Source organism: Muscardinus avellanarius, assembly GCF_963383645.1.
Source record: "Muscardinus avellanarius genome assembly, chromosome: 17".
NCBI classification, from domain to species: Eukaryota; Metazoa; Chordata; class Mammalia; order Rodentia; family Gliridae; genus Muscardinus; species Muscardinus avellanarius.
The window spans coordinates 1,986,477-2,002,070 of NC_137803.1; the positions used below are offsets into that span (position 1 = coordinate 1,986,477).

The following is a 15,594-nucleotide window of genomic DNA, read 5'->3' on the forward strand; positions in this document are numbered from 1 at the left end:
AAAAAAAAGAACTCTCAGCGAGGTGTGCACAGGGGGTATAGACCCCGTGACCACACAGTACCACCAAAAAAAAAAAAGGGGGGGGGGGAGGGAAGACGTCGCAGCAGCACTGACCGCAGGGAAATGAGGAGTCTGAGTTGGGGCCTCATGTTGCAAAACCCTCTAGGGGTCCTGCGGCTGCTGTGCACAGCTGGAACCCTCCAGAGAGAACCCGAGGGGAAGACTGGCTGCATGGGGATGATGTAGCAAAAGCCCAGCAGGAATGGTGGCCCCATCAAGACACACCCTGGGGGGCTCAGCGAACCCCACCAGCGCTGCGTGAAGGTTCCTAGGCATGAAGACACCGCCCTGACCTTGGGTGGCAGCCTGCTCAGCGGGAGATGAGCCTTCATGCCCTCTGGGTTCTCCAGACAGTGAGCGCTGCCCCCAGGCATCGTGGCCCTGTGCCTGTCTGTGCTCCAGAAACCACGTATAACAAACGGTGCCCCTGCGTTCCTCAGGCGTGCTCTACAGTGTCACCCTCTGAGGCTGGTGCATCTTCTCCCGAATTTTCTGGGCATCCTTCTAGAAACGAGATTGAGCTGTATTGTCTTTTTTTATGAAGTTGAATCCATAGTCCAGAAATTTCCATAAGTGCCTCTTCTGGTAAAATCAGATCTCGTGAGTCATTAACTTTGTAACTGATATTTTGGTTCATAGTTACAACCTGGAAAGTCTGCACGGGTTCTTTGTGTGGTTGAGACTTTATTAATATCAGCATTTAAACCACGCTTGTCCCACCAACATCTCTGCGCATCCACGATGGAGACGCCTCACCCGCTTCTTATGGGCTGGGAGAAGCTACTTTGGGACACAGATACTTTCTCTGTGCCTCACAAACGACTGTATTCAGGGACACAAAGCCCAACTGTTATAAAAAGATTTGTGTTCAGATGCTTTGTGTTTTGTTAAGGCACGTAAGCATGTACAATGTGGCTATTGTTTTGCTTTCCCATTTGCATTAATTTATATCAGCCACAGAATAGAAAGCACAGCCACAAATTCAGGCTTGAGTTATTTCTGTCGCTTCTGCAACCTCTAGGTCACTGTTGCATCCCTGCAAAGACCCCAGCCTCATGTCAACCCCGGGCTCCTCGCCGTTGCTCTTTCACATCCTGCAATACAATGATGCACTCGATTAATGCATTGTAAATATTAGTGTTCTGATGTAGCGGAATTGAACAGTGCTCATAAAAAAAAATGGTGACACCAGACTTTCTCGCCAGCCTGGCCCTGTCTTTTCCGCACTTGTTCTGAGTCAGGGAGCCTGTTTCTAAAGCAGAGTGCACGGCTGGCGTAGGTATACCGGCGCCTTACCTGCCGTCGAAGGAACTTGAACAAGACCACACGATACTGGTGCCTAAAGTTGCTGCTTTACATTCTATTGACAAACATTTATTTTATTTTATTTTATTTTATTTTATTTTTGGTGGTACTGGAGGTGGAACCCAGAGGCTTTCTACCTCCGGGCTATACTCCCAGACCTATTTTATACTTTATTTGGAAACAGGGTCTCACTAAGTTGCTGAGAGCCTCACTCAGTAGCTGAGGCTGGCTTCGAACCCGTGCGATCCTCCTGTCTCAGCCTCCCAAGTGCAGGGATTACAAGTGTGCCACCATGCCTGGCTGACAAACATTTATCATGTAGGATGGAGGAGGTGACTCTGCTTTGGAAATAAGGCCCTATTTCTGCCACATTTATTATCTTTATTTATTCATTGACTGTGTGGTCAGTGCTGTTTATGGGGCAATTTCTGAATTCATTTGATTTTGATGAAAGAGTTTGAAATTATTTTCTTTTGCTGTGTGTGTGTGTGTGTGTGTGTGTGTGTGTGTGTGTGTGTGTGTATTCAGAGGGAATGTGTGTTGTGTTTACACAAACTTCCATCATTATAGATAACAGAGGAAAACAATACTCTCAGCCCTCACAGGCAGCCTTTCCCGGAGCTGGTGTCCTGGGGTCTTCCTCCAGGACCCCCGCAGACCCGAGCAGAGAGGGAGCCCATGTCACTGTGCTCTGGGGCAGCCACGAGACGGCAGATTATTTCAGAGGCAGAGGAGCCCTTGGGGACACACGGGTACCTGGTGGTTAGTCCTGCTTATGGTTTGGATACAGAATGAGGTGACATGTTGAATCATGAGGGTCTGTAGCTATCCATCAGTGGAGAATCCATAGTCGTGGGCCACTGGAGTGTGGCCTTGGGGACCAGGATATGGCCATGGGTCCCCTTCACCAGCTGTCTCCTGCTTCTGACCTCCATGATGTGAGAACAGTCTGTGTGTGTGTGCGTGCGTGTGTGTGTGTTATGTGTTTGTGTGTTTGTGTATGTGGGGGGTGTATGTGTGTGTATGTGTGTATGTATGTGGGTGTGTATATGTGTATGTGTGTGCATGTATGTATGTGTGTGGTATGTGTGTGTATGTGTGTGCGTATGTGTATGTATGTGGGTGTGTATGTGATTGTGTGTGGTATGTGTTTGTGTGTTTATGGGGTGTATGTGTGTTTGTGTATGTGGGGTGTATGTGTGTGAGTGTGTGTATGTATGTGGGTGTGTATGTGTGTGTATGTGTGTGTTTATGGGGTGTATGTGTGCTTGTGTATGTGTGTATGTGGGTGTGTATGTGGGTGTGTATGTGTGTGTGTGTGCGTGTGCGTGTTTCTCCCACCCTTCCTGCTGCCATTCCCTGAGCTCCACAGACCTCACCTAGCCTGACATGACTGAACCTCTGAAATCTCCAGAACTGTGAGCACATAATCTTCCTTGCTCTGAGTTGTGATCGTCAGTATCTGGGAACCAGCAGTGAGAATGCTGACTAGAACAGTCCTCGTGGGCTCACACTGGAACGTGGCTTCTCGCCACACATTTGCTCACTTCGTGCCCCTGCATCGTGGCCCGAGGCCCAGGCTGCTGTTCTGAGCTCGCCAGTAGCTCCTCCACTGTGAGAGAGCATTGGCTACGTGAAGGATGTACAAGCCTTGCAGATGGGGAAGCAGAAGACGCGGGTTCCAGTTCTCTGCCAGTGGTGTGGGTGTGCACAGGAGTTCAGACCTCACCCAGTCTGAATATAATGATGTGAAATGCGTGTCTGCCCTGCTGGCCCCTAAAGCAGCTGCTGGGAGCAAAAGTGTGTATGTATGTGGGTGTGTATGTGTGCCCAAGGGGAACCCACACTAGAGACCTCTCCTGCAGGCTCACTGTCTGAGGTGCCAAGGCCAAGATTTTAACAAGTGTGAAGAGGGGCCAGGATGTGCTCAGTAAACCATGGGCGGTAGATAGGTGGGTGGGTAGGTGGGTGGACAATGGATGAGATGGGATGGGTGGATGGATATATAATTCAGATGGATGGATAGCCAGATGGACAGGAGGAGATAGGATGGATGAATGGATGGTTGGGGTGGGTGAATGGATGATGTATGGACAGATGGATAGTGGGTAACCACTGGGTAAATATCAGAGAATGGATGAATGGATGGATGGTATTAGAGGAAAGGATGGGTGAACTCACATTTTATATAGTAATAGACTTTGAGGTAAGTTAACTAAATAATATTCACCTAAACCTAATTTCCTATAGCTTGAGAGCAAAAAGGATTTATTCCATTCTTTAAAAAAATGCTGCACATTTTTTGTAAAAAGCGATGGGATGGTGGTATACACTATGAACTATCCCATTCTCACATCAACCTTTTTTTTTTTTTTTTTTTTTTTTTGGTGGTACTGGGGGTGGAACCCAGGGGCTTTCTACCTCCGGGCTATACTCCCAGACCTATTTTATATTTTATTTGGAAACAGGGTCTCACTAAGTAGCTGAGGCTGGCTTCAAACCTGAGCAGTCCTCCTGTCTCAGCCTCCCAAGCGTGGGGATTACCAGCGTGCACCACCACGCCTGCCCCACGTCAAGCATTCTGATTGTTGCTCCTTACAGAAGAGAAGCCAAATCAAAATGTCCTGTGTAAGCAGTTCTCTAGTGCGAGAGGCCTCCCGTGGAATCTGGGAGTGAAAGAGTTCTGACTCCCCGTTTCTATAAGGCACAAATTGCAAAAAGATGTGGGAAGTTCTATTTTGACCAAGAACGCCAAAGACACCTTTTGTTAAGCAGGAGCCCCCAGCGCGGCGGGCATCCACTCCAGTGGCTTTGGAGAGCGGGCGTCCCCGAGGTGTGCACCCCTGGGCTCTCCACACGCAGTAGGTTGCGCTCCGGGGGTGTTGATGCCTCTGGTGTGTCTGCTCGAGCCTCCCCATTGGGATGCCTGGGGTGTCTAATCCAGTGCCAATCCCTGCGTTACCACGGTAGTCCTGGGGCCTCTGCAAAACCAGACCCGCTCGCTGCTCAGTCCAGGTTGGTCTCTGTCGAAGGCAGACCGAGGCTGCCATGTGGCCGCAGGGACGCTGCACACACTCTGGGTTTTATAGTTCGAGACCCCTGGAAGAAAGCGGCTTTGTCGCTCGCCGTGCTTGGCACAAGCCCACATTCATATCTCACTGTTGTTTGCAGGAGAGACACATGCGAGCCAGAACAATGGAGCCTCGCCCGCGGACACGGCGGTGACTGACTCCAAGCGCACAGTGGACCCAAAGAATGCCTGGCAGGACGCCCACCCAGCTGACCCTGGGAGCCGCCCCCACTTGATCCGCCTCTTTTCCCGAGATGCCCCGGGCAGGGAGGACAACACCTTCAAAGACAGGCCCTCCGAGTCCGACGAGCTCCAGACCATCCAAGAAGACACTGCAGCAGCTTCCGAGAGCCCAGACCTGATGGCGTCACAGAAGAGACCCTCCCAGAGGCACGGATCCAAGTACCTGGCCACAGCAAGTACCATGGACCATGCCAGGCATGGCTTCCTGCCCAAGCACAGAGACACGGGCTTCTTCGACTCCATTGGGCGCTTCTTTAGCGGTGACAAGGGTGCACCCAAGCGGGGTTCAGGCAAGGTGAGCTCTGCGGAATAGAGGAGCTGTGGTTTAACTGGAGTCAGGAAAGGGCAGGCCTTGCAGGTGGACTGGCCAGTGGCGGAGGTGGCCAGATGTACCTCAATGTCTAAGGCGCCGGTCCTGCAAGGAAGTGCTGAGGGGCCCGGGGAGTGGGCTCCGGGCTGCCGTGTAGAGTGCTTGCATTAACTTCCCTGCTTCCCCCTCCTCACAAGGGGCTGCGCTCAGGATGGGGCTCGGGATGCCAGCACGGCCTGCGTCCCCAGCCTCACCCGGGGTGGAGAGCTCCATGTCCCCGGTCCCCTGCGCCCACACTGGGATCTGGCCAGCTCAGCCTCTGTGCTACTTCTTGGGTTCAGCTCCTGGTCCTGGAGTCGAAGCCGCCAGCTCCCTGTCCCTCTGCAGCAACGATAGTGACTGAGGCCAACGAGGCCTTTGAACCGTCTCCTGAATTTCAATTCACCTTGAGCAAAGTTGCTGTTGTGTTCACGTCCCCGTTCAGTGGAAGGGGTGGAGCGATGGTGAATGTCTGTGAATCGGCACTTTATTATTCTGTGATTTTATGAATTTGAAAATAGCATCTCGGAGGTTTCATTCTTTAAAAGCCAATGTTCTGTGGATTAAAATGTATCGGGAAAATTCCCCTGGCTGCTCTGCTCCTGCAGGGGTTGTGTTGGGAATAGTTAACCCGCTGAGGCCCCGGTAAGGAGCTGGTTTCAAATGGCCTCCAGACGGCCACCGCACAGGAATCAATGGTGTTAGATAGCTGGATAATTTGGGAGTGAGAGAGGCGTTTCACAAAAAGCCCCCGTTGTATTGCATGTTCTCACCAAGCCCGTACGATTTCTTCTGCCTGGGTGTTGTGCTTGTTCTGAAAAGCCTCGGGGAAGGTTGAGGATTTGAAATCCTGTAGAACAGGGATCCTGCAATGAGCACGCAGACTCAGAACCACCCAGGGCAGCGCGGGGCTGCAGAGCTCCTGCAGGTGTCCACCGCGGTCCCCAAGGGGCCGGGAGGCTGTGGCCCTGCTGGACGTGGGCACCCTTCAAGTCCACTTCCCTGGGGCACGGCCGTCCTGCCCTCCACCTGTGACCAGCTGGGACTAGATGAGACCCTTGGTGCAGCCCAGCTGCTATGGAATTCCAATCCCAGGTGGTTCCTTCTGTGTCTATGGCAGCAAATGTGTTCTTTTACTTTGGGACACCTAAAGGTACTTGTCACCTTGGAAGTCAGCCATCCGGCTTGGTCCCAACGCTACTTTCGATGGTGGCACTTTTCCCAAGCACAGCTGTGAAGCCACACCAGGTGTGGGTAGGTCCTGGCTGGCCGGTGATGTCTGGCCGTCAGCCAAGGCACCCGCGTGCATGCGGTGCCCCCTGCTTTGAAACCTTCACCTCTTCTGCTCACCTGGAGGAGCAGAGAGAGTGCAACCAAACCATGCAGAGACGTGAAAATAGCTGAGTGGCCTGTCTTCTAAAATGAGCAGTAATGGTTTTCAGTTGAAATTAAATTGTGAGCCGGGCGTGGTGGGCACGCTCATAATCCCAGCATTCGGGAGGCTGAGACAGGAGGATTGCGGTTCATGGACAGCCTCAGCTACTAACTGATGCCCTTTGCAACTCAGTGAGACCCTGTTTCAAAATAAAGAATAAAAAATCAGGCTGGGGATGTCACTCAGAAGTAGAATGCCCCTGGGTTCCATCCCCAGTACAAAAAAAATAAATAAATAAAGCAATGTGAAAGCATTTATGTCCACCATGGAGATCATCTCAGATGTCTGTCTGTGCCTAAAAGCATCTTGCCCTTTGTGCAGGATTGAAAACCTTCCCTGTTTTTACAGCTTTTTTGCTTTTGGCATTTTTAAAGGAAAAATCTAGACTCAGAAGCAGTCGGTCTTTTAACAAATAGTGTCTTTAGATTATCAAGAATCCTGATCAAAGAAAACACTTTCACAGGGTTTTTTAAAAAATAAAAACAATGTTTAAATGACTCTTTTTAAAAATATGAGGTATCAATTTTTTTCGCTATTGAATGTTTTGGTTTTTAAATAGATAGCCTTGCCCCTGGATGCCAGAACAGTCCACTGTGCGTGCCTGTTGAACATGAAATAAGGGTCCTGGACACTGGTGGGCCAGAGGCCCACACTCGAGGCCTGCAGGAGGTGCCCGCATTACACACCCAGCTCAACTATCGAGATGCCACCATAATTCACCCGACACCCAGCAGCAATCCCACAGTCCCGCTGCATGTCTGGGGTACTTACTAGTGTGGGCAGCTGAGCAGTAATTGTGATTATTTTTTTCATTTTTATTTCACCCTGTTTACCAAGTAGGAGAATTCTCATTTTTATATACTCAGAAGCTCCTTAGAATAGATTTAAGAAATTTGCTTAAAAGACAATTCAAAGACCAGCTTACTGCCACTCCTGACTGAGGCTCATTTGACCATTTTGTCTACTAGAATCTCCTAATGTAAACTGTAAAGTAATCGTCTGCCGTAAAGGCTAAAGGGTGGCCATGCCTGCCCAGGGCTGTCACTGGGGAAGCAGTTACTCTGCTCATCTTCCTAGAAGAGCTTTCTCTTGGTGGATCTCACAAGACTCTGAGTGGAGCCCCACCGCCCCGTAAAGGGGCTGCTGTCCCCAGCGCCCCCGCTCCCTCCCTCCAGAGTCACATGCTGCCCCTGCGCCGTCCCTGGTGCCACATGGGAGCCTCGTCCCCCAGGCCCCGGAATGCAGGACAATGCCCAGCCTTGTGTGGCCGGGCTGACATTCAAAAACAGGGCATTGGAAATTCCCTGAGGAGGCATATTCCTTTGAGAGCCCTAAGTGAAAAGTGCATTATACAGCCCTTCTCCTTTGTTATCGGGGAAGAAAGGAGGGCTGTGCTGTTGTCCTGAGGAGCAGGTTTCCCTGCTCCCGGGGATGGAGGGCCTTCTAGGGACCTGGGCGGCCTCTGAGCAAAGGTTGGGCGCACCTGCTCTGTCCCTGCCACTCGGAGCCGGCACACCTGCTCCCTTTGAGGGTCCATACTGACCCCAGTATTTGATAATGTGGGCTTTGGAAAGTGTCCCTTCTTATCAGAGGAAGTACAGTCTTACAAAGCAACTGAGCGGCAATAAACGCCCTGACAGTCCACAGCCAGAGGCCAAAAGGTCAGCACGAGCGTGTCTTTGTCCACGGCCATACCCTTCTTACGGGTTCCAAGCCAGCCTCTGTTGTCGGATTTTCCCATTGTGTCTATTTATTTTACGTTGAGTTCCATAAGCTGGGTATGGTGGCACAAGCCTGTAATCCCAGTGCTTGAGAGGCTGAGACAGAAAGATCGCAAGTTCGGGGACAGCATCAGCAACTTAGTGAGACTCTCATCAACCTAGCAGGACCCTGTTTCAAAATAAAAGCATAAAATAGGACTGGGGCATGGTGTAGCTCAGCGGTATAATGCCCCTGTGTTCAAGCCCCGGTGCCACATAAGAAAGGCTCCATTTAGCATTTACAGCGGCTACGCTCAGTCTTTCAGCTGGTTATTGCTGTGCCTCTCGTTTGGACAGTGTAGATTAGGAACCGTCCCCTATTCAGTGCTGTGGGGTATATTGAACTTGTAATTTAACCAGAATATTTGGTGTCTGATCTTTTTGTTGCATTTCCATTTTGTTAAACATGTTTTGGTTATACGGTAATTCCATTGTTAACTTGATTTCCTAATTCTGTAGATAGCTGTGATTCCCTGGGTGTGTGGCACTTGGGATGACTTGAAGGACACAGAGGGAGGACACAGAGGGAGGCCTCTGGGTGGCTGTCGAGGCTATGTGTGAAGCCGGTGGTCAGGCCTGGGAGGCTTTGTCCGTGGCAGGCACGACTGCACCCTCACTGCAGCTAATGGTGGTTTTACTCCCAAGTGTACGGTCTAACTGACCTGGATCTCCTCGTGGGTTGGGGAGCAACCACCCCAACCATGCATCATAGCCCTCAGCTCGACAAGAGATCAAGCCAGAAAGCCCAAAATGGCGGGTGTGTTCATTCCTGCACCCAAACCAACACTTCCTGAGGTTTTTGTCTAGGAATTCCTCTTGAGGCAGCATCGCCCTGTTCAGCTATTAATCCCAGTGTCCCCAGCTTGGCCACCAGCTACACCCCTGACCCTTCTGACTTGTGGCCCCTGGCCTCCACTGCTATGTGAACGGGTGACAGGTCCTCTGGAATAGGAGGTGCCTGGCCCGCGCCCTCCGTACAAGGGATGCATTTGTAAGTCGCCTGTGTGTATGTAATGATGATTGCCTTCCGGTGGTTGTATTGTGATTTGATTTTGTTATAAACTTGCGCTTTGTGTACACTCCTGCCTTTTTACACACTTATTAAACAGATTAACAAACCAAGGATGGTGTACTAATTGCAGTGAGCTCTTTAAGTTGTCTGCTTTGGTGCTAATTCATTGCACCGTATAGCTGGTATCCATGGGATCCGTGGCCTAGTACCCATGGCCTCCTGACACAGGTGAGTCCTGGGCTCTGTGCAGAGGAAACCGCCCCCTCCTCCACGGCCCACAAAGACTTGATGGTGTGGTGCCCTGGTCTTTCTCTGACAGCTGTTCTTGTCTCTCTGTCTTAACGTTTCTCTGTTTCTCTGAAACTACCATCCTACCGAGTTTGGGACACCAAAGAGACTTGGAGCAGGCACTCCTTACCCAACAGACGCTCTCCTGCATAAGCACCGCTCTGTGCTCACTAAGAGGATTACCCCCAAAGCAACAAGAAACCTCAAACACTAATCTGAGAGGTGGGCAGGCTCTTAGGATGACGGTGTGCGAAAGGTTAAGGGTCAACTCAGGTGAATGACGAATCAGAGCAGAGAGCAGAGACGTCCATCTGGTTTTGACGCAGCCTCTGCCGTTCATCGTGCGACACCTCCACGCGGTGCCCACCCCGCCCCCTGCTAACCTTGCCTCCCTTAACCATCTTCACTGTAAGCTGTTTATTCTGCCCCGCATTGACTTCTCCTTTGGTTAAAGCCTTGGCCATTTGGTAACAGGCAATTCTGACCAGTTGATGGAGAGCTTAGCTTGATATCTGAAGACACACATCATCATTATGGAGGGGAGAAACCACCCGCAGCTCATGGAGAAATAATCAAGACCCATTTATGTTTCAGAACTGCGGAAATCGATCGTGCTCTGACTTAATGATACCTCAGAGGGTTTTTTTCCTATTGTGTCTATCACCACACTCTGGAATGCTCTAAAATCATCCTACTTCATAAAAAATTAGTAAAAACTGGGGGGAAAGCTAAAGAAAAAGTTTCCTGAAAGGGTCCCTCAAGTGCGGGTCTTGGGGGCACCCTCTCTCCTCAGAGACTGCCCTGCGCCTCCGCCTGCCTCGCCGGGGCACCCCAGTGTCCCAGTTGGTCTACGCAGACATTTTGCTTCTTTTGTTCAGACTGCATCCACCTTGGCGTGAGGTGCAGAACCTCCGCCACCCACACAGCCGTCCCTGGAGCGGTGCCGATGCAGCCAGGTTACGGTTGTTTTCCTTTGAGCCATCCCTGGGACATCCTTCCTCAAAGTTCAGCTTCCCCCCTACCCGAGGCATGGACAGCCAGGGCCCCAGAGGTCTGGGCATGACGGGAGAGGGGCCACGCCAGCCCACCAGAGCTGGCTAGAGACGGCTCCAGAGGTGACCTTGCTCATGCGGAGGGCACGGTGACACAGAGGACATGCGTACCCAGCCAGGCACACAGCGTGTGCTCACTCATGCACCACTGGAGAGGGGTCCCCCCGGGGATGCCCACGTCCTAAGACAGAAACTACCACAGACCTGTCTGGGAGGCATGCTCGAGTCAGCACCAAGCTTCTCACTCCTCAGGTCCCCAAGAGCATGACTTCAAGTCACCAGTGATTCTTGTTAGTAGAAAAATCACCCCTCACCTGCAGGGGACAGAATCACTTGCGAGACGTCCAGCCAAGCGTGTGGTCACCACAGATCTGCCTCTGGGAACCCTGGTGTGCCAACTGTCAGTGACACCGTAGAGTTCACTAAGGTCTGTGTCCCTGGGCCGTTCCTTTCTGGCTGGGACCCGCCTTACCTGCCTAACCAGTCCCCATTTCATCTGTAACGTGACTACCTCTTGATCGGTATAGGTTTCTCTCTCTCTCTCTCTCTCCTCTATCTATCTGTCTCTCTCTCCAATTCATTATGGATAGAAAAAAATCGACACCACTTGCAGGCCACTTACACTGGTCCTGTAACACCATCCTTTGGCTACGTGCTTACACTGGTCCTGTAACACCATCCTTTGGCTACGTCCCGTGAACTGTACTGATAGGGCAGATACTCTCGTGTAACTAATAATAATAACAGGCTAAGATAGAAACAAATAGTACCTAGCACGATTTCAGGCAAGAGAGCTGAGGTTAAGGCATAACTCACCGGTTACGGAACACTAGGTTTTCATGTATACCAAGCCCCTACACCTCACCAGTAGTGGGGAAGAATGCCAAGAAGGAAGCATCATCATGCACCTTTGGAGGCCGGGGCGCCGGTGGCCGCTCCCTGCACTCCATAGGAAGCTGGAAAAGGCTGCGCGGGGCCCAGCTGACCACACAGAAAGGGAGTGAAAATGTCTGGAAGTCCAGCATAGAAGCTAAGGCACCTGCTACAAAAGAAAATAAAGAGCCGGGCGTGGTCGCACACGCTTATAGTCCCAGCATTCGGGAGGCTGAGACAGGAGGATCCGAGTTCATGGACAGCCTCCAGTACTTAGGCCCTCTGCAACTCAGTGAGACCCTGTTTAAAAATAAAGAATAAAAAAATAGGGCTGGGGGTGTATCTTAGAGATAGACTGCCCCTGGGTTCCACTCCTAGTACCACAAAAAAAAAGGTCTGCAAATAAAATCCAATGGAAAATGTACATTTTCATCATAGACTTCAAACAGCCCCAGAAGCACACTCTGAGCCCGAGCAATGTGCTTCTTTCTGTCCTGGAAACCTTACAGTCTGGTGCTGCTAAAATATTCAGCTGTGTGGTCACGTGGTTTAGTAAGGCCCCCAAAACCGACTCCAGAAGAAGGAATCCTCCTCACTCCCTCCTCTGCCCCCTTTTCTCTGGGTCCTGCCCTCCCTCGCGCTCTCATCCGCCCTCCCCACTCCCTCTGCCCCACCTGGGCTCGCTCATCTCAGAAGCTGGAGGACGGTGGGGTCTGCGAGCGCCGCCCACCCCGGACTCACGCCGCCCACTCTGTCCTCGGCAGGTCCCCTGGCTAAAGCAGAGCCGGAGCCCTCTGCCCTCTCATGCCCGCAGCCAGCCCGGGCTGTGCAACATGTACAAGGTAAGACACCGTGGCCATCCCCACATGCCATGGCCACCGTGCGCCAGGCGCCGGGCTCAGGCTCAGGGGCGGGCCTGGGACATGGTCACCACGGCCAGGGCAGGCAGGGCCTCCGTGCTTGTCCTGTCCAGGAGCACAGCAGGACTCCAGGGTCTTGGTGAGTCATGCCAGGGCTGGGTGGCAGGGCCCCAAGGAGACCAAGTAAAGAGAAACAATGTGCAGGGGAAAAAAGGAAGGACTGTATTTGAGCTCATGGTGCAGGAGCTGGGGAGGGTCAGTGGGCCAGGGCCAGGGCTGCCAGGTGAACGTGATGATGGGCATGTCCACAGGAACAGACCGTGAGCCCTGTGACGTGGCCATGAGGCTCTGGCCTGCTCTGACAACCATTGCCTCGTGGATAGCACGCCTCACTGCACATTTGTTGAAAGAAACGAAAATGAAGAGTGTCCTTAGAAAGCCGGGGCTCTGCTCTCGCGAGCTCAGCCAAGATCACGTGGCATGGAGGATGGCAGGCTTCTGTCCCCGGTGCGGCTGCTGCTGCTTCTCTGAGCCTGGGGTGCCCTGGGGTGATGGGGGACAGAGCTTCGACTTCAGCCACGCGGCTAGGACTGCTACCGACGCATGCCCAGTGGTGTCCACACAGAGGAATCCCAGGTAAAAGCCGCTGTCCGCACCTGACATCCGGGAAGGGCAGAAGGCTGAAAGCAGGTGCTCCCGGCCTCGGGAGCCTCTGCCTTGGAGCCTGAGCATGAGCACTGGGAACCAGGTGGCCCTGGGAGTTCCTCTGCAGGGACTAGGAGGGTGCAGGGAAGGGGCTTCTTGTTCCACCATGAGCAAGGCGGGCAGCAGGAGGAGTACCCAGAGCCACGGCTTCAGAGCCCGGGACAGGGGCTTCGCAGGTGAGACTGCCAAGGTGCAGGGCCGGGAACGAGGCTGCTGTAGCCTGGGCGGCGAGGTGAGCATCCAGCAGGTGCTTATGGTGGGCGCTCTCCCCTCCCTCATAGTGGAGGGGCGGGGCAGAGGATTAAAGGGCCTGCCTGCCGGCCCCCTGGGTGCCGTAAGCCTGTGGAGGAGACTAGGATGCTAAGTGAAAGCCATGCCAAAGGCGACCTAGGTCCCTGGGAGGGCCCCAAGAGCCTTCCTGCAGGGCAGAGACTCAGGGCAGGGAGCAAGGCCCAGTTCGCGCTGCTCAGACTCGCCCTGCGTGCTTGAAGATAGGTAGGTGGGTAGGTAGGTAAGAGATAGATGACAGATAGAGCCAGGCGTGGTGATGCACGCTTGTAACCCAGCACTCAGGAGGCAGAGACTGGAGGATCACGGTTCACAGACAGCCTCAGCTACTTAGGCCCTTCACAACTCAGTAAGACCCTGTTTCAAAAATAAAAAGACAAAAAAAAAATAGGGCTGGGGGTTTGGCTCAGAGGTACAATGCCCCTGGGTTCCATCCCCAATACCACAATAAAATAAAATAAAAAGATAGATGAGAGATAGATATAGAAGATAGATAAGATAGATAGATATGATAGATGATAGAAAGACAGACAGACAAACTGATGCTTACCTCTTGTCTCTGCAAAGACTCTAGAAGAGTATGGCGATGACCACCTGCCCTGAGGTGGAGGGGAACGGGGAACGTTGGATCTGATGCCGCCGCCGGCTTCGCCCAGCACCGACACCCACTAGTTTTCACTTCTGTCCGTTTTCCTTAGGACCAGGGCTCTTGTTTCTCTGAGGCCTCGAGGGTGGGTGGAGGGGAGCACAGATGCACAAATGGAATAACTTTTGAGAACTCCTAAGCAAGTTGGGAAAGCAGGAATTCTGGGGAGAGAGAAAGCGCCGAGCAGGCACACAGCGGCCCCGCGCCCCGGGGTAAGCCGGCAGGTGCGAGTGCCAGCCCTGCCTGAGCAGCCTCCCCCGGCCTCCCTGCTCCCGAGCTTGCGAGGGCTCAGGTCCCTGCGTGGGCCGACACGGGGCAGCACTGCACCCTCTGGAGCAAGGACACAACAGACAAAGGCGCGGCTCGAGGGTGGACCTACCCCTGGGGACGGCCTGCGCCACTCCTTTCCCTCCACCCAGCAGCCTTGGCTGGGGCTCTGGGGACTGTCAGTGGACTGGAAGGGCCACCTTGTTGCCCGACCATCGGGAGTGTCCCTAGAGGCATGCAGAGAGGCCCGGGCTGCGCCTGAACCACCAGCTAACTGTTCCGCAGCCCACAGGCCTAGGTGGCATCTTCGCATCCTGGCAGGGTTGGGTGGAGTCCGAGACACCTGGTGCTGAGCTGTTCTACCACCTGGCAGCAGCATGGCCTCGGCCACTCGCCTCCCGGCTTCCCTTCCTCCTCTGCGCAACAGCAGCCATGACATAGTCATCTGCCCATCGGCCCAAGGGGGCTTTGTGTCAATCAAGTGAGAGAAGAGATGTGGAGTCTCAGAGGCTACCCGTCCGCGGGAGCGCAGGCGTGGTGGCCCAGGCACGGGACCAGCTGTAGGATACTCCCTGGACTTCAGGCTTGGTGGGTCCAGTCTCCTCAATGGTGCACACAAAGGCCTTCGAGCCGACGTGACTCTGATGGGTGGTGAGGGGCTCTGGGTGCCTGCAGCAGGCCCCGTCCCGAGGGAGTGTGCGGGCAGGGATGGGAGGCATCGGGCCATCCCACGAAGGGGAAGAGAATTAAGACCAACACTGCTCCTGCCACGTCTAGAAGGAGGCAGCATCTCTAACCCCACATTCTGAGCAGCCTGGCCAGGAGGGTGCCTTTGCTCTCGGCTCTAGGCAGACCTGAGTTTGGGAAACGGGCACCCAGGGGCCTTTTCTTCAGAAGAGAGCACACGGACCCCCTTGTCCGGAGCTTCTGTGGGTTTTCTGAGCAGGAGCAGAGGTTGCCATACCTGCCCCAGCATAAATCCCAGGCATGAGCCTCGTCAGCGTGCACGTGGGGATCCTTGGCAAGATGACCCAGGGAGCAAGCTGCTGCCCCGTGCTGATCCCAGCCAGAGGAGAGATGGCAGAGCCCCCAGGAAATACAATTCCAGCACCTGAGAAGAAATGCTCCCCAGCTCCAGCAACCTGAAAGTCCCACCTAAATGAGAAGCTGTCTGGCTCTCTCTACCCTAGAGAAAGCCTGTTGCTGATATCACCCAGCCTTCCATAAAATTAAAGCCCACAGCTTTAATTAACCTTGTCTGGGTCAGCGATTCAGAGACATATTCTTAAACTTTGCAAAGGGCAAAACCACAGGAAAAGTTGTGTGTATCACTCAGACAGAAGAGGATTCTCCCCAGATTGCAGGGCTTAGCTATGCCAGA

At 53.0% G+C, this 15,594-nt stretch overlaps 1 protein-coding gene across 1 annotated transcript in view; it reads left to right on the forward strand.

Moving 5' to 3' along the window:
• The window catches only part of MBP (myelin basic protein), a gene marked incomplete at its 5' end in the record, with an annotated part of 72,872 nt that overhangs the window by 37,164 nt on the left and 20,114 nt on the right, over positions 1–15,594 (forward strand). Inside the window, 2 exons of the mRNA XM_080714508.1 lie at positions 4,537–4,973; positions 12,212–12,289. Of these exons, the coding sequence (XP_080570634.1) occupies positions 4,537–4,973; positions 12,212–12,289 (515 nt within the window). The remainder of the gene's footprint in view (positions 1–4,536; positions 4,974–12,211; positions 12,290–15,594) is intronic.